Here is a 19,519-nt window from a genome sequence, read left to right on the forward strand (position 1 = left end):
GAATAAAGGACAATAGTTCCATTTGACAAAAAAGTTGTTTAGTCTGCAGGCAGTGAATCTTTGGAATTCTCTCCTCCAGAGAACTGAGGAAGGTCAGACATAAAATATGTTCTGAGAGAAATCAATAAACCGAGAATTATGAGATAGTGTAGGAAAATGTTAAGCTAAGTGATCAATCATGATCTCTAAAATGGTGGAATAGGCTTGAGAGGTTGAATGGGGTCAAGATTGGCCTACTCCTGCTGCAATGTTTTATCAACATTCTGCAAGCATGGCATTTTGTGCATCTTTGTTTCCTTTACCTCCTTGGTGATCATGCTTTCAGACCCTAAATCCTGAAATTCTTAAACCTGTCTGAGTCTCTACATATATCATGCTTAAGATTTCTAATGGTTAAAACTAACCTCTTTGACTTGTTCTCTTATCTCCTTATGTGACTCTCGATCACTTTTGTTTGACAGTGTTGCCAAGAAGCACCTTAGGGTGCTTTATATGTAGAAGTACAATGGGAATGTGAATTGTTGGTAAAAATTGACTGGTAAAAATATATTTTTACAGGTCAGATTGAATATTCAGAACATTACTTTTAAAGAAGATCTCTGCAAAATTTATGAAGTTGTCTTTGGTCAACTAAGTCAACTATACAATTTAAGTAAAGAATTATACAAAATGTTTCAAGAAACTAAAGCAGGTAAATCCTCATCTGGAACTAAATCTGTAAAATCTCAAATAGTAATCTGCATCAAAAAAAATCTTGCTTTTTCCTAAACTTGTAGGAGGTACACACTAGAAATGTGAATCTAGAGACTAGTAATTGATTTTTCATAAAATTTATTTATTTTGTTTAAATGTATGTTGCATATTGTATTTCTAACTGAGCAAAGATAAAGTCTATACTTGAAAAAAGTTGTTCATTGGTTTGTCAACATTAGCTTTGAAAATTCTTTAACTGTCTGCTTCTTTTTCACTGTCTCACCTTTTTAGTGCTTTCAGATTTAGTTGTTAATGTTTTAGCAAATTGGTTGTTATTTGGTTACTCTTAACCTGCCTTAATGCGTTGTACCTCTAAAGTCTTTGAGAGGTGTGACACTACAGAAAGTTCTCAAATTAAGACATTCATTTATCTGATATACTAAAGTTGGAAATTCAACTTCAAAGCACATACTAGTCTAATTATTCTTCATACTTGATTACTGGTTTTGGTTGATAGCTGTAGGTTGTCATTTCACATTCTGCAGGGTAATTAGAGTTTAAGTTTGAGATCAGTTATACCAAGTTACTATGTAAACAATTTTTTTCAGAAGCCCTCATAGGAAATTAAAGGAAATTACTTTCCAGTACTTTAAATTGTCAAAGCATATTGATGGGGCATAAATATTTAAAGATCATGCCTGAATTTAACAAAGATTAGATGTTTCTTTAAAGTTATTTTTCTGCTCCTCACTAAGGCCTTATCTACCATTACAGGCATCTTGTTTCAAGTAGGAATTGTGGCAACTGGACAACAGACTGCAACAGAGAAACCTCTTCCTTTTGGAGTTCCTGCTTTTAGTTCTACAAATTATACTAATGGTTTAGCTCCAGAAGATTTTCCAACAGGTGTTAAACAAAATGTATGTGTACATATTCATGAAGGACCTGGCATCTGTAGTTCAAAGCTTGACATTTCCAAAACAAATAGTTCCCGAGTAGTTGGTGCATTTTGTGAGGACATAATATCAGAATCTGAATTGCAAAAGGAAGAGCAATCACTAAGGCATTCCCCTTTTCTCAACAGTCAGTTTTCAGAAGTGGACCAACCTCCAGAAGAAATTGAATCATCAAATCTATGCAATGAACTCATTGTGGAAACAGTAGCGGACATATTAACTACTGAAAATCCAAGTTGCACAAGCCTGCACTCGAAGCAAGAAGGTCCACATATCCTTTCCAGCAAAAGCAAGTCTCTGCATGTTAATCAAACATACATTGTTAGATCGGAATGGGAAGTTTGGGACACTTTTGAATTCCCCACATTGGACAGTGATACTAATTGCTGGGTTAGCCCTGAAAAAGAAAAGACATGTAATGGAAAAGTGCTGATCTCAACTCTTGATGCCATTTCACCTCAAGAGCCCTTGAATCCGAATGATACTTTCTGCTTCCCAAATGCAATTGAACAAGTGGCAACCTCAAGAAATTGTGTAGTTTCACCAGAACAATATGTGAGTTCAAACTGTATGTTGGAACCATTAAATCGGAGTCATTTTTCAAATTCATCATTTGGAAGGGTTATGGAACCACCTGTAGCCAGTGAGATCTCAGAATTCCAGTTTTGTCGGTGGCAGGAGATGGAGATAAGGGTCAGTTATGCAATCGATCCACACTGTTTCTACATTCAGCACGTTGGTAAGGATCTACCAGAACTGATGAGACAATTCAAGTAAGTACATGAAAGGATTTTCCTACTTTGTGCCATAAAAGAATCATCCCTTTCGAAAGGGGAGCAAAGTACCACAAGAACAAATTGCCAAGATGCCGAGAGGTTAATGAGGCAACAGCAACTCTTAGTTGGTAACAACACATACTGTGGGGCATAGACTTAATAGTATTGTTTTTTCTTGCCTCCGACAACAAGGACTGCATCTTGGACTGGCATTTGATTTAAAATTTACTATATCTGTAAACTCTCTAATATTGCACAAATGGAGTCAACACTGAGTGTTGGATGAAGACAGCAAGAGGCAGGAAATTAATTGGGTCAGGGGACCAGGCATAATTCAGTTCCCATTTTAAAATTATACTTCTATCCTTTTGATATTATTGTAAATGCAACCATCCAAATTTATAATAAAAGCTACTAATAAGAGTTTAGCATAATGACATCCTTCTTTTCAGTGATGATACGTCAATGCTTCAATTGCTAAAATAGTGTAATTGCAACATGACAGGGCTTTATTAAAGGGATGTTCATTATAAATTTGGGCAATAAAATTTGTTATATGTAAAGTTGATAAAGAATATGTACAGATTTTATATCTGATCGGTTGATGTGGTAAGTCCAGACCAAACCTATTCAGAGAGAATTCAAGGTGTGGTCTGACCAGTGCCTTGTGTAGTTTTAGCAAGATTACTCTAACATTCCATTCCCTTTGATATAAAGGCCAGTAACCTATTTGCCTTTCTTGTTACTTGCTAAACTGTTATGCACTTATTGACAGATAACACTCAGGCTTTGTTAATTTTAAACTTGGCTGTTTTTTTTAAATTATTCATTCATGGGATGTGGGCATTGCTGGCTGGGTCAGCATTCCTAATTGCCTAGAGGGCAGTTAAGAGTCAACCACGTTGCAATGAGTCTAGTCATATGTAGGCCAAACCTGGATTTCTGTCCCTAAAAAGACATCAGTGAGCTAGATGGTTCTTTATAGCAGATGATAATGGTTACGTGATCATCATCAGACTAGATTTTTAAAAATTGAGTTTATATCTTAAAATCTGCATGGTGGGATTTGAACATATGTTTTCAGAACATTCTGGATTACTACACTAGTGACGTTGCCATTACACCACTACCTCCCCATCGCGAGGAAAGATTGACTAATCCAGGCATTGTGTTGAAAAATGAACAACTGAATAGCTGTCACCTACTATGTTGAGTTGAAATAGACACCATGCATGTACATGTTCTTTTCATCTGCAAAGAACTGAGCCCTTTGTATATGTGGCTTCCAATACAAACAAGTGCATTACATTATAAGCCCAACTAATAATCTTAGTTTGGTTTTTAGAATACTCCTTAGCAACTTGAAGATTAATCTACAGATAGAGCCACAGTCATACAGCAGGGAAACAAACCGTTTTGCCCAACTCATCTGCATCAACCAAACATCCCTCTCATGATTTTATAAACTTCAATACAGTCACCCTTCAGCATCTGACCCTCCGGGGCATAAAAACCCACCTTCTCCCTATAACTCAAAACCTCCAGTCCCAGCACATTCTTGTAAATCTTTTCTCCATTCTCTCAGTTAAACAACATCCTTCCTATAGAAGGGTGACCAGAATTGTATGCCATATTCTAAAAGGACCCTGACCAGTGTCCTGTACAACCACAATATGACATCCCAACTCTTTTATACTCAATGCACTGAATGATAAAGGCTCGCGTGTCAAAAGCTGCTTTCATCCTGCCAGAGCCTTACCATTAAGTGTATAAGTCCTACTCTGCTTTGGCTAACCAGAATGCAACACCTCACATTTATCTAAGTTAAACTCCATTTGTCACTCCTCGGCCCGTGGCCTAACTAATCAAGATCCAATTGTACTCTGAAGTAACCTTCTTCACTGTCCACTACACCTCCTATTTTACTGTCATCTGGAAACTTACTAACCATACGTCCTGTGTTCACTCCAAATCATTTATACAAAGGAAAAATGGCAGTATACCCAGCACTGATCCTTGTGGTACGCTGCTGGTCACAGGCCTCCAGTCTGAAAAGCAACCCTCTACCACCATCCTTTGTCTTCTACCTTTGAGCTAGTTCTATATCCAAATAGCCAGTTCTCCATGTATTCTGTGTGATCTAATCTTGCTAAGCAGTCTACCATGTGGAACCTTGTCAAACGCCTTACTGGAATCCACATGGATCACACCCACCACTCTGCCCTCATCAATTTGCTTTGTTATTTCTTCAAAAAACTCAACCAAGTTAGTAAGACACAATTTCTGAAGCACAACACTATGTTGACTGTTCCTAATCAGTCCTTGCCTTTCCAAATACATGTAAATCCTGTTCCTCAAGATTCCCTCCAACAACTTGCCCACCACCGATGTCAGGCTCACCGGTTTATAGTTCCCTGGGGTTTCCTCAATACCTTTCGTAAATTTCCTTATAATTGCTTCTCAATTTCCCACTTACAATTGGGGGGGCCTGTAATATATATAATATGACCATCCCTTTTTTATTCTTGAATTCCACCCATATATCTTCCAGAAGTATTCTCCCTAAGTACAACTGTAATGTTATCCCTTACCAGAAACGTCACTAGCCCTCCTCTCTTGCCTCCATTTCTATCCATCCTTTAGCATCTGTACCCTGGAGCATTAATGTGCCAGTCCTGAACATTCCTGAGTCATGTTTCTGTAATAGTTATTGTATCCCAATCCCTTGTTCGCAAAGTTCATCTGCCTTACCTGTCAGGCCTCTTGCATTGAAGTAAGTTCAGTTTAATTTATCAGATTTACCTTCTCTGCCAAGCCCATGTCTGCTTTTACTATTCGACTTGCTCCTCTTATGTACTGCACTGGCCTCCAGCCTTTTCTCTTTTCTCTCTATTGCTTTTGTTTCTCTCCTCCTCCCCTGCCCCAACACCGCAAAAGTAGTTTAAAGGCTCCTGAGTAGCACTGGCAAATCTCCCTGCAAGGATATTGGTCCCCTTCCAATTCAGGTGGAACCCATTCCTCATATCCAAGTCATTTCTACCCCTGAGGTGATCCCAATAGTTCAAAATGTGTATCCTTTCCCCTTGCGCCAGCTTCTCCAGCCATGCATTCATCTGCTGTATCTTCTTATTCCTACTCTCACTCTCATATGGCATCGCTAGTAGTCCAGATATTACTACCCTCAAGGATCTCCTCTTTAACCTCCTGCCTAGTTTCCTATATTCTCTCTCTCGTCTCTTTTCCTATCTATGTTGTTGGTACAAGCATGCACAACGTCCTGCTGGTCACTCTTCCCATTCAGAATATTTTGCACCCTTTCGGACATTTTTGACCCTGGCACCAGGGAGGCAACACACCATCCTGATGGCCGCAGCAACATCTGTCTGTGATCCAGCCTAGAGAGTCCCTATTACAATCGATCACGTGGAACCTGACATAGCCTTATTACAGTAGAGGCCCAGTTTTGTATCTGGACCCATTTTACTCACAGTAAGTCTATTCTTCAGAAAGATTTTTAAACTTCATCAAACTGCCACTTATTCTGAAATTTGAAAAATTCTGAATTCTGAAAACCAGCTGGTCCCGAGCATTTCAGGTAAAGGATTGTGCCCCTGTAACTGCATCTGTTGCTCAAAACTTGCAAATGTAGCATAATAACATGGTGATCTAGATTTGCCAATATTGTGTGAATCAGTATTTGTTGAACTTATGAAGTCAGCAACTCACATAGTTGAATTCAATTTCCAACATGTATGCCCAAATAGATAGTGTTTTTGTGGGATCCCCACTAGGCCCAGTGATCTCAAAAAATCCATGTTGGGTTCCATGAGAGATGTGATAGGACCTTCTATCTCTTGCACATTTCTGATAAATTGAATTTGCAATTGACTGTAAGAATTTATTTGTCTTAATGGGCTCCATCATGCACTTAAATTCACATTTGAAATGAGCTCTCTTACCCAGACATTGTTGTTGAACAGTTGTTTAGGGAATTCTGTAATAGTGTTTACCACAAATGTACCTTCACGAGTAAGTATACATGTTAGGATTCCAAAGACCTATGCACTGTAGGACTGACCTTATCAGTAACCGCATAGATAGGACTTAAGCTGTTTGTTCATGCTGCTGAAATGGGGTACTTCAAAGCTATCCTTGGAGATAATGCCTATTCTCATCAGATAATTTCTCATTTTATATCAAAAAAGCTCATGGAATCTCAGTCTTGGTCTTGAAAAGTGCTCAATCTAGATTAGATTAGAATAGATTACTTAGTGTGGAAACAGGCCCATCGGCCCAACAAGTCCACACCGACCCGCTGAAGCGCAACCCACCCATACCCCTGCACCTAATACTATGGGCAATTTAGCATGGCCAATTCACCTGATCTGCACATCTTTGGACTGTGGGAGGAAACTGGAGCACCCTGAGAAAACCCATGCAGACACAGGGAGAATGTGCAAACTCCACACCGTCAGTTGCCTGAGGCGGGAATTGAACTGTGGAATACCCTGGTAGGATAATCTCCACAGTTTTGAGCAAAGGTGAATCTAGTTGTTTCCCGCTACTACGATACAGGTGCAACACAGATGGAGGGTTGCTTTTCAGATTGGAGGCCTGTGACCACTGGAGTGCCAAAGGATGGGTGCTAGGTCCACTACTTTTCGTCATTTATATGAATGATTTGGATGTGAGCTTAAGAGGTATAGTTAGGAAGTTTGCAGATGACACCAAAATTGGAGGTGTACTGGACAGCAAAGAAAGTTACCGCGGGGGATTGCAACGGGATCTTGATCAGATGAACCAATGGGCTGAGAAGTGGCAGATGGAGTTTAATTTAGGTAAATGCGAGGTGCTGCATTTTGGGAAAGCAAATCTTAGCAGGACTTATACACTGAATGGTAAGGTCCTAGGGAGCATTGCTGAACAAAGAGACCTTGGAATGCAAGTTCATAGCTCCTTGAAAGTGGAGAAGGCGTTTGGTATGCTTTCTTTTTTTGGTCGGAGTATTGAGTACAGGAGTTGGGAGGTCATGTTGTGGCTGTATAGGACCCAACTAGTCCTTGTTTGCAAAACATGCAACATAGTGCCTAAATTAAATGTGATTCTGCACTTGAACGAAATTTACAAGATAATCCTGAATATGCCAGGATGTATGATGGCAAACAAATTTATGATTGTTAATCAGGCTCTCAATATAACACATTTGTCTGTAATGGTAGCTATATATTAAATCACAGTACCCTGTTATTTGCTGACAGAACATGTCCACACACTGCACCTGTAACAAAACAGGTGACAGCCACTCACTGTTCCATTTTTACAGGGCACTGCCCGAACTAATTAAAGTCAACATGTCTGCTTTAAAATCTAACAAGTCTCAACTGTCATCTGTCAATCAACATCAACGGGTACATTGTCCATGAAAACTCATCTATCTATCAAAAGTCCACTTGCCAACTAATCAGCACGCTCCTGTCTTACAGTATAAATGCTTGTTTTCTCCTTTAATTTATATTGTTGCAAAATGTCCAGCTGAGTGCAAGAATAGATGCTTTGATACAATGTATTTTTTTTCAACAATACTGAAGTTCAGTTGCAACCAAATAACCATGGACAAAAAAACTAAACTCGGGAAGTGAGGGTGACTGCCTTTGAGGTCAAAACAGCAATTGACCAAATAATACATCAAGGAGACCCCAGCAAAACTGATTTTGACAGCAAATCTGGCAAAACACTCCACTGGTTGCAGTCATAGCTAGCATAGTGGAAGATCGTTGTGGTTGTTGAAAGTCAGCCATAAGATATTTCCCCAAGGAGGCTATTGTAGTGTCAGCTGCTTCTGTATCCCTTTCGTCCATCATAAGTTCAGAGCTTGGGATACTAGCTTTTGATTACATAATGTTTTGTACCAGTTGACTCCTTAGATACTCATGAAGTCAATATCCAAATACAAGATGTAGAGGATTTTCAGGTTTGGGCTGATGAGTTTCAAATAGCATTCATGACACACAAGTGCCAGGCAATGGCAGTCTCCAATAAGAGAGAATCTAACTGTTACCCTTTGACATTTAGTGGCTGAATCATTGCTGAGTCGCCACTACCAACTTCCTGGTGGTTACCATTGACAAGAAACTGGTCTGGGCCAGCCATGTACAAATGGTAGTAACAAGAGCAGATAAGAGGCTGGTAATTTTGCAATGAGTAATCCACCTGACGCCTCCAAGCTTGTCTATCATCTACAAGATGCAAGTCAGGAGTGTGATGGAATGATTCCTACTTGTCTGGATGAGTGCAGCTCCAACAGCATTCAAAGAAGCTTAGTACTATCCAGGATAAAATAGCCTGCTTAATTGGCACTATATCCATCACATTCAACAGTCACTCTCCATCATCAACACTGCAGTGTCAGTACCATGTACAACTTGCATCGCATCAACTCCCCAAAGCTTGTCGACAGCTTTTGCAAACTTGTGACCTGTGCCACCTAGAAATATAAGGGCAGCTGATATGTGAGGACATCACAGCTGCAGGTTCTCTCCAAACCACACACCATCCTGACTTGGAACCATATTGCTCATCCCTTCACTTATTGAATCAATCCTGGAACTCCTTAATAGCACACACAGTATGCCAATAGCTCAAGGACTACAGTGTTTTAAGGAGGCTGCTCTACACCATCATCGCAAGCAGTTAGGGATGGACAATAAATACTGACTTAGTCAGTGATGCCCACATCTTTTAAATTAATTTTAAAGAAAATTATTGGCTCCCAACCCAAATGAAATTTTGTATATGTTTGCAAGCAAATGTGCTAAGTTAGAGGTTGCATGGTCTGCAGGAGAAGACAAATGAGTCCTTGGTTTGGATTTCAGGCCATGGATATGACCAGAATTCCTGAGGTTTTTAGTAACCTTGTTATATTGGATGAAAAATAGGTAAAGAAGTTATTTCTCCAGCATGGACTAAGCCACCTGCCTCAATTCAAAGATAGCATTTTACCATCCAACAATGTGAGAATGAAAAATGCTGAAGTATGCTTAGATTCTGTCACTTGCAAAATCCCAATATCTGATGTATTGGTCTTATAACTATGGCTTTTTTGAGACCATAGTTATTCTGTTCTGTGGACTCACCATGCTATCCATTTCCTCCTCACCAGCTGAGCCAATTACCAAAACTAACATTTGGGTTGTATTTTTTATTGCAGCATTGAGTGCTCAAGGAATTCTGCTACATTGAGTTCCATCCCTATGATCAACTCCTACGTGTGTGCTTGGCTCCCTGAAAACAAGCAGTGGTATCGGTCTCGTGTGATCAGAATTGTGGGGGATGTAGCAACACATGGTATGCACATAGGCTGTATGCCAATTGAGCTAGAAAATGTATTACAAATTGGGATGAAATAAGTGGACATTGAAGACAAGAAAGTACAAATCTTATGGTTTCAAGTAATTTTTTTGTCAATGTGCAATTCATACTTTTTGATGGAGTAAAAGGATAGCATAAGTGGTCTTTTTTTTTTCAAAACAAAGAGAAATTGCTGGTAAACTGAGCAGGCAGTATCTGTGGAGAGTAGGTAGAGGTAACATCTCTGGTCTGCTAATCCTTCAGGACAGTCTGTCTTCTTGTGAGAATCTAACTGGCCAGTCATTAACATTTATATATATTCACTTTTCAGAGGTCCTAATCCATGCAATTATAGCATAAAACTGGATCCCAACTGAAATTGGCAAAATTGTTCAATGTGTTGTTACATAGTTTCATAGTAATAGAATATGAGTAGGCCAATTGGTCCGTCAAGCCTGTTCTGCCACTCCTTAAGATCATGGCCGAACAATCCATCATCTCAGCTCCTCCTACCTGCATTATCCCCATAACCCTTAATTTCCCTACCATGCAAATGTGTCTTGAATATTTTTAATTAAGCTGCCTGCTTCCTTGGGCAGAGAATTCCATAGATTCAGCACTCTCTGGGAAAAGCAGTTCCTCCTCATCTCTGTCCTAAATGTACTCCCCCTAATCTTGAGGCCATGACCCCTAGTCCTAGTCTGACCCACCAGTCGAAACAACTTGCCTATCCATTTCATAATTCTTTATGGTTCTCTAAGACCCCTTCTCATTCTTCTGAATTCTAGCAAGTACAGTCCCGGGGGCTCAACCTCTCCTCATAGGGTAACCCCCTCATCTCCGGAATCAAGCTGGTGAGCCTTCTCTGTACCGCCTCCAAGCCAGTATATCTTCCCTCCAGTAAGGAGACCAGAACTGTGTACAGTACTCCAGTTGCAGCCTCACCAATACCTTGGTGAAAGTGGGTACTACACATGCTGGAGATGAGTCAAGAGATGAGATATTGACTCACCAATACCTTGCACAATTGCAGCAGAACCTCCCTGCAATTAAATTCAATCCCTCTAGCAATGAAAGCCAATATTCCGTTTGCCCTCCTGATTACCTGTTATGCCTGCAAATCAACTTCTAGCAATTAATGTATGAGCACTCATACGTCCCTCTACACAACAGCATTCTGCAATCTTGTACCATTTAAGTAATACTCTGACTTAATACTTCTACTTCCAAAATGGATAACCTCACATTTACAGCATTGTACTCCGTCTGCCAGACCCTTGCCCACTCACTTAACCTATCTAAATCTCTCTGCAGATCCTCCACATCCTCTGCACAGTTTGCCTTAGCACTCAGTTTGGTCCTCATCAGCAAACCTGGATATGTTACACTCTGTCTCCTCCTACCAAATCATTTATATGTATCATGAACAGCTGTGGGCCCAACATCGACCCCTGCGGTGCCCCGCTCACCATTGGTCTCCAACTAGAGAAACACCCATTTATCCCAACTCTCTGCGTTCTATTGGTTGACAATTCCTCTATCCATGCTAGTACATTCCCCACAACTCCATGCATTCTTATGGATGAGTATTTTATGCGGCACCTTCTCCAACGCTGTCTGGAAATCCAAGTATACAACATCTACCTGTTCTCCACCATCAACTGTGCTTGTTACATCCTCAAAGAGCACCCATAAGTTTGTCAAACACTACCTTCCCTCCTTGAATCCATGCTGCATCTGCCTGATGGAACCCTTTCCATCCAGAAGTCTCACTATTTCTTCTTTAATGATCACTTCCCACATTACGTGCTGAGTCAATAGCAGGTAGTTACCTTAATAAAGTTTTGGGAATGTGAAACATTGGGTTAGCTTGACATACCATTTGTGTTCCTGAAGCTCTAATACAACCTATTAAAAGCTTTGATTATCCACTTGGATAAAATTTACATAAATCAGAAATGAGCTTAGTCACTTACATTCTACGATACACCAACTTTAAGACCAATATATTTTCAGGAACTTATTGAAAAGCTGTTTCCCTCTGAATCGAGCAGTCTGTTTGCATTCATTTTTTGAAAGATTGATTCACATCAAAGAGAGAAATTCTTAACTTTGACATTGTTTTGCAGGTGATCATCAACACCTTCTACTGGAAGTGTTATGTGTAGATTATGGATTTTCTGCTTGCCTTTCATTAAGTTATTTAAAACCTCTTCCTCCAGCATATTGTGTCCTTCCCCAGCAAGCATTGTGTGTGTCTTTAGCAAACGTAAGTATATACGGATGTGAAGTTTACTAAAATTCTTAACATGGAGGGTTTTATTATACCTAATAAAACCAAGACCAATGATGTTGTTTAAGCCCTTTTTTAGCTTTAATGTATACCAGATGAACTAAAACTTATTAAATGCTAAATTTAGAAGCTTGGGAGTTGCAAGTGTGCTGCACCAGTGCTCAGTGCCTTGGGCATGATAGAATATAACTTGATTGATATTGACTGCTGCTGCTTCCCATAACCAAGTTCTCCCTACTCTTTGAGACACTGTTATTCTCATTAACAAAAAGAGCATTTTAAAAATTGAAACACAACATGGCATAAATAGTGTTGTTTAGTTTCTATAATGAAATAAGTTTTCATAATTAGACCATGAGAAGATCTTGTGGTGCAATGGTAATGTAATATAGTGCAATGGTAAAAGCCCTCCATTAAAATCCTGCTTCTGTACTGGAAGGAGGGTGCATTCATGATGTAGCTAAACAGGTTGATTATTAGCCTGTAAATCCTTCCAATATATATGATGGCATTAAGGGTATAAATGGCAAAGGCGAAGCACTACAGTATTTTGTCACACATAATCATAAACCATTCTGATGGGAGTCTGTGGTCACCTGTGTCCTTTTATGACGTGGTACCTGAAGAGAGGGACTATGGCAGTCCATAGACATCCATAATGTGTAGTGCTTTTTAACTCAACTGTTAAGCTTATCAGGTGCTGACAATGATATACCAATTTGTCCACATTGCACTGTAAAATATAAGTTTCACAATGAGCATATGATAGATTTAAAAGATGAAACAGATACGTTTTTGGTCTCTCAAGGTATGTGTGAAATTGGAGTTGAGGAAGAAGACCAGCAATTATTGTTCTGAATGGTTTGGTGTGCTTCAGAGACCACAGGAGTTCCTATGGTCTTATGTTGAGCTTAGTTGGGAATTGAGGTGGCGGGTACAGATGCAAATAAAACAATATCTTCTCAAATTTACAGGTTTCTCCAATGCATGGTGTGACCTGGTCCAGATTAGAGATAAACTGGTTCAAGAAGTCTGTGAAAAACAAAACATTTTTTGCAAGACTTTATCAAAAATCGAACATTATGACGGTGGCACTTTTTAGTGAAAGAGGGAAAATAGGGATCATGAGGTATGCTGGCAAGACATCCATATATGCCTTTTGACTTGTGATGTTCTTATCTTAATTAAATATATACTTTATTTTAAGTCGTACTAATGAGACCAGGTAAAAGTCTGTTTCGTTATGCATGAACCACTTATGCCCGATATATCTCTTTATCCAGACTAACTGAACCTGCATGATGATCTTAAAACAAATCTGAATTAGGACTTCCAAGTCCCTTTGTCCTTCAGATTTCTGAAACCTTTCCATGTTTAGAAAATAGTTAACACCTCTATTCTTCCTACCAAAGTACATAACTTCACACTTACCCACACTGTATTCCATCCCTTTGTATACACTCTGTCCTATTACTTGTTCTTGAAACTTAAACTGAAAGCTCTCCCCGTGCTTAAGCTTTTCCATACTTTTCCATGCAATTGAATCCCCCCTATCTTCACTAATCAGTTTTAAACTCTATCCACAGCCTGAGTTATGCGATTGGCAACCTATTCAACCTCTCCTCAATCTGAAGACAATCCTTCCATAACTGGAATCAACTTAGTGCATCTTCTCTGGACTGCCTCCAATTCTGCTATTACCTTTGATAAGGGGATCAAAATTGCTCACAGTATTATTGGTGTGCTCTAATTTTAGCAGGTCCTTTCTATGTTTGTATTCCACTTGTTTTGAAATAAAAGCCATCATTCTATTTGCCTTGCTTATTACCTGCTGTCTTGTATGCCACCTTTTCGTGAATTTTGCATGAGGACTCCAAAGTCCTCCTTTCACTCACGTCAACTCAGTTTTTCACGCATACTAATATACTGTCCCCAAAATTGTCTAATCTCTTATTTTATTAAGTAGCCTAATGTGTAACACCTTATCAAACGACTTCTGGAAATCCAAATATATCCAATTTATCAATCATGTTTGTTGCTTCCTCAATTCTAATAAATGTAACTTCCCCTTCATGAAACCAGATGATGTCACTTGATCTTACTACCTATGTTTAAATGTTCTGCTTTTGCATCCTTTATAATAGACTCTAACATTTGTCCAGTAACAGATGTTAAGCTAACTGGGCTATATTTACCTGTTCTTAGTCTCCTTCCCAGTTTGAATGCGGATATTACATTGACAGTTTTCCAATCCTTCAATATCTTTCAAGAACCTCTTGATTCTTGAAAGATTCTTAACCAGCGCATCCACTATCTCTGTAGCTACTTCTTTTGGTGTCCTAGGATGAATACCATTGGTCATGGCGACTCATCAACCCTCAACCCATGAGTTTCCTTAACATACTTTCTCTAGTGATAGGACATAAATCCAACAACCTTCTCCTTTTACCCTTTGATTATTGAATATTTCTGGAATACTGTTACTGTCTTCTACCACGAATACAGGTGCAAAAGTATTTATTCAGCTTCTCTGCCATTTCCTTATTCTGTTATTTCACTGCCTCATTCTATTAGGGGTTATCGTTATTGTTGACCTCTCCTTTTTACATATTCAAAGAAGCTCTTACTATCTGTCTAATTATTACTTGCAAGCTTACCCCAAAGTTTATTTTCTCCCTCTTTATTATGTTAGTCATTTTTTATTAGTTTTTAAAACTGTCCCAGTTCTCTAGCGTTGCCACGTTGTATGATTTTCTTTCTTAAAATTTGATGCTATTCTTATCTTCCAAGGTTAACCATTGTTGTCTTTTCCCCTTCCTAGAATTCTTCTCACTGGTACATATCTTTTGTTTTGAGCAATAAACTATTTTCTCAAAAGTCTGCCATTGTTCTTTGACCATCTTTGCTGGTAAACTCCTTTCCCTATCCATGCCAACTTGTTCTCCTTTAACACAGTTAGTTCTGACTGAACTTTCTTACACTCAAACTGCATGCTATATTCTATAATGCTACGGACACTATTTTATAGATGATCTTTTAGTCTAAAGTAATTTATTGAAGTTCATTTCACATTACCAGGTCTAAAATAATTCCAGAAAACCGTTCTGAATATACTACGAATTCCTACTCGTGGCTACTCATGAGTCATGGCAGTCAATTTTATTTTCCCAATCTACATAAAGTGTTAAAATCACCCTTGATTGCCTGTTCTACATGTATTCTCTGTCCTATAGTATAGTTGTCAATAGGGGGGCTATAGACTACTTTCACCATTGTTTTCACCCCTTGTTATTTCTTATCTCAATCCATATGGATTATACATATTTTAATTCTTGCTCTTGTAACCTATCCTATATTAACAAAGCTACCCCTTCAGACTTTCCTTCCTGCCTGTCCTTTCAAAAAGTCACATACCCCTGGATATTTCGTTCCCAACTTTGATCAGCTTATAACCCTGTCTATAAGATCATACCCTTTAGCCTTATTTGCGCCTTTAGCTTCTTTATTTATTTTGCTCCACATCCTACATGTATTGAAATAAAGAGTCATTAAAATGTTGTCCGTTTAACTGCTGTTTTTGTGTATATATACTCAATCCCCTCCTGTCCCATTATCCAAATAGCTCCCAAACTAATATATCCTTTTGATTTGTAAACTGACATTCCTACTTTGCACACACTCTCCATTCCAGCTCCTCTAATTATTTTAAAGCCCTTGCTATGGCTATAGTTATTCGATTTGTCAGGACACTGGTCTCAGTAGGTGCAGTGATTGTAACAAGGTCGTAGAGACGTAAGCAAGGAAACAGGCCCTTCGGTCCAACTTGTCTATGCCAACCAGATATCCTAACCAAATCTAGTCCCATTTGCCAGTACTTGGCCCATATCCCTCTAAACCCCTCCTATTCATATACCTATCCAGATGCTTTTTAAATGCTGTAGTTGTACCAGCCCCCACCACTTCTGCTGGAGCTCATTCCATACATGCACAACCCTTTGTGTGAAAAAGTTTCCTCTTGGGTCCTTTTTATATCTTTCCCCTCCTCACCCTGAAACTCAAGTCTGGACTTACCCATCCGAGGGAAAAGACCTTGTCTATTTATCCTATCCATGCCCTCATGACTTTATAAACCTTTATAAACTCACTCATCAGCCTCTGATACTCCAGGGAAAACAGCCCCTGCCTATTCAGCCCCTCCCTCTGGTTTCAACTCTAACCTTAGCAAGATCTTTTTAAATCTTTTCTGAACCCTTTCAGTTGAAACTCATGGGATATGAGTTTTCTAATTGGAGCTGTTAATCTTGTCCAATTAGGAACCTGACTGATATGTGAAAAGGATAAGTGTCAGATACTGACACTCTGATGTCTGACACTGAGGCAGTACCATAGTCACAGATTGTTTGTGAATAAATAAACGGTGACTTGATGATGAGATAGTGGCCTCTTTGGAGTTACTTCAGTCTGGGTCAAGTGAAACCCTTTGGAACCGCTCTTTTCTACCCCAGTAATGATGCCATTATCCCATGAACTGAAACATTCTATCCACATTTAACTCATTGATTTTTAACCCTATGCCAGTTTACCTGAAGATGGGAATATGTGGTGAATAAAGAGCCATTATCTCAGGTATAATCTCTCTATTTTTCACAGTGGTGTATAATTTTAGTCTAGTTTCATTTAACAGTCAAAAGGTAAAGCCTCTACAGCATAAGTTCTCTTTCTTTAACTTTGTTAGTTTAGTTTGTTGTTCTTGTTTAAGCATTTTATTTCCTTTAGGAGAGGATCTAAGCTTTCCCAAAAGATGGTAGCGGCTGGGCTTGCAAGATATTCAGAAGGTAATTGTGGTAAGTGTTACAGCCCGTGGATTAAATAACGTCAAAAATGCTTCCTGTATGAAATTTCAAAAGAATAACAATTCCACTTGCGGAAGTGAACTTTAACTTCGACAGTTTTCGCTTTTGTAAAAAATGCCAAGTGTATTCTTGCCTCACCATCACATGCTGTAAATCAGTATTGGTTACCCATATAATATTTTTAGTGTATAATACCACTATTCATCTGACCCACCCGTTTTTGCTCCTTTCACAAAGGGCCACTGTTAATGTAGGTAAACTGCACCTCCCATCAGAGGTTTTTATAAAGTGGCAGCATTTTACTATTCCTAATTACAAGAGTACTAATATATATTGGCGCACATCTGCCATTGCTCCAGCTAAGATCAGCTAACTGCAAAGATTATGGTTTGAACAAGAGACCTTATTGTTCAGTATGGCCTTATTATTTTCTGTATCAACAACAATTTGGATTTATACAAATATATACTATATAAATTAGTAAAACATCTCTGATGCTTCACAGAGATTTATTAAATAGTATTTGACACAGAGCAAAGTAAGGGGTGGTTAAAGGACAGTTGAGCAGTAGCTTGCTGAGAGGTGTGTTTAAGGAGTATAATAAAGAAGGAAAAGAAAGGAAAGATATGAAAGAAAATTCTAGTTCTTGGAAGTTGTTGGTTGAAAGAATGGAACAATTAAAATTAGGGGAAACACATGATGCCATAATTGCAAAAGTTCAGATATCTTGGAGGCTAGTGGAGCTGGCGCAGGGAAGATCTTGGCCATGGATGGATTTGAAAACAAGATTAAAAATTGCAGAATTGAGGCAGTGTCAGACTATGTCAACAAGCACAGGGGTAACAAGTGAACAAGAGATGTGACTTTGGATATAGATAGCAATATTTTAGTGAGTTCAGTTTTGTGGAGTTTGGAATTTGTGGGTCTAATTAGAAGAGCATAGATAAACCTACAGATAACAAAGATATTGATGCAAATTTCAACAGCAGATGAGCAAAGTCAGGTGATGTTACAAGGGTAAAATAAGGCAGTCATGTTAATAGAGTGGACTGTGTGGTTGCAAGATTATCTCTGGTCAACTTCAACATTAAGGTGTGAATGTACTGGTTCAGCAATCAACCACTTGGATACAAGGGTAAACTGTTATTCAAATCTACACTACATTGCATTAAATTTTTTTCATGAATAATAATACTATTATTGTTTTCATGGTTCTATAGCATAGTGGAAAAACAACTTAAGGGTGACTTTTTTGTTTTTGATTTGTCTTAAAGCTTCACCCAAAACTGGAGCAAGTATTCCGCTGTACTGGAAACAACGTCTCGTACAGTTACTGTCACAACCAACTAACTTGAGAAAATGACTAGGTATGTTCCGTTGTGCAGTGATTGTATAGATAATCAGAAGCTGGAGATGTTACAGCTAGTAAAATGTCAGGTAGTTCAGATAGTGTTCTAGGACAACATTTGTCCCTAATGAGTGGCACTAGAATCCAGTACCCTAATGTTAGCTTTCAGTGCACTCTTCAAAATTTTACCTATAAATGAAATATGAAATGTATTTTTTAAAAAGATGCAGCAACAAATTCTGGGATTATAAACCTCATGAGTGATTATTCTCAGTGTAAGTGTATTGTACTAAATTTACGGTGGAAGATAATTTGAACTTGCCATTAGTATTAAGACTAAGGAATACAGAGGAAGAATTAATTACCATCAACATCCCTGGAGAAGTGATATTAAACAAACTAATGCAGCTAAAATAAGTCCCCTGGCCCAATGGTTTATATCCATGAATCCTAAAAGAAGTAGCTATAGAGTTGGTGGATGCATTGGTTGTAGTTTTCCAAAATTCCTTGGATTCTGGCAAAGTGCCAGAAGATTGAAAAACTGCCATTGTGGTATCTCTATTCAAAACAGGAGGGAAGCAAAACTATTTAAACCAATTCGCCCAACGTCTATTGTTGGAAAAGTATTGGAATCAGTCATTAAGGAAGTAATAGCAGAGCATTTGGAAAATCAAATCTAATCAAGCACAGTCAACATGGTTCCTGAAAGGGAAATCATGCCTGACCAATTTATTAAAATTTTTTGACGAACTCATCCAGAGAAAATCGAGGGGAACCAGTAGGTGTGTTGTATTTGGACTTCCAGAAGGTGTTCGACAAGGTTTTTAGAGGTAGTCTATTGGCATGGATAGTGAATTCACTAGTGAATAGGAAATAGCGAGTGCAAATAAGGGGTTCTTTTTCAAGTTAGTGAGGTGTAACCAGTGCAGTTCCACAGGGATCAGTAACAAAAATAGAGATTTATGGAAAAGCTCAGCAGATCTGAGGAGATAAATCAGGGTTGACGTTTCAGGTTGATTAACCTTTCCTCTGAATGGAAGTGATAGTACTGATACCACAGTTGTTTATGACTTGGAGGAAGTGTAGCACGGTGGCTCACTGGTTAGCACTGCTGCCTTACAGTGCCAGGGACCCATATTCGATTCCAACCTCTGGTGACTGGCTGTGTGGGGATTGCATGTCTGCGTGGTTTCTGGCGTGTGCTCAGGTTTCCTCCCACAGTCCAAAGATGTGCAAGTTAGATGGCTCGGCCA

The 19,519-nt window shown here is 38.8% G+C and overlaps 1 protein-coding gene across 3 annotated transcripts in view; it reads left to right on the forward strand.

Annotated features, from left to right (window-relative positions):
- Positions 1 to 19,519, forward strand: part of LOC140495977 (uncharacterized) — a 41,392-nt gene that overhangs the window by 16,334 nt on the left and 5,539 nt on the right. For 2 of the 3 annotated variants that reach the window (XM_072595348.1, XM_072595349.1), the window contains exons 3-9: positions 559 to 691; positions 1,468 to 2,422; positions 9,633 to 9,769; positions 11,902 to 12,041; positions 13,040 to 13,194; positions 16,842 to 16,909; positions 18,193 to 18,285. In XM_072595348.1, the coding sequence (XP_072451449.1) occupies positions 559 to 691; positions 1,468 to 2,422; positions 9,633 to 9,769; positions 11,902 to 12,041; positions 13,040 to 13,194; positions 16,842 to 16,909; positions 18,193 to 18,281 (1,677 nt within the window). In that variant the 3' untranslated portion in view covers positions 18,282 to 18,285. Of the gene's footprint in view, positions 1 to 558; positions 692 to 1,467; positions 2,423 to 9,632; positions 9,770 to 11,901; positions 12,042 to 13,039; positions 13,195 to 13,651; positions 13,861 to 16,841; positions 16,910 to 18,192; positions 18,286 to 19,519 lie in introns of those variants that run through there. The other variant, XM_072595350.1, reaches the window with a different exon arrangement.

Source organism: Chiloscyllium punctatum, chromosome 25 (genome assembly GCF_047496795.1).
Source record: "Chiloscyllium punctatum isolate Juve2018m chromosome 25, sChiPun1.3, whole genome shotgun sequence".
Lineage (NCBI taxonomy): Eukaryota > Metazoa > Chordata > Chondrichthyes > Orectolobiformes > Hemiscylliidae > Chiloscyllium > Chiloscyllium punctatum.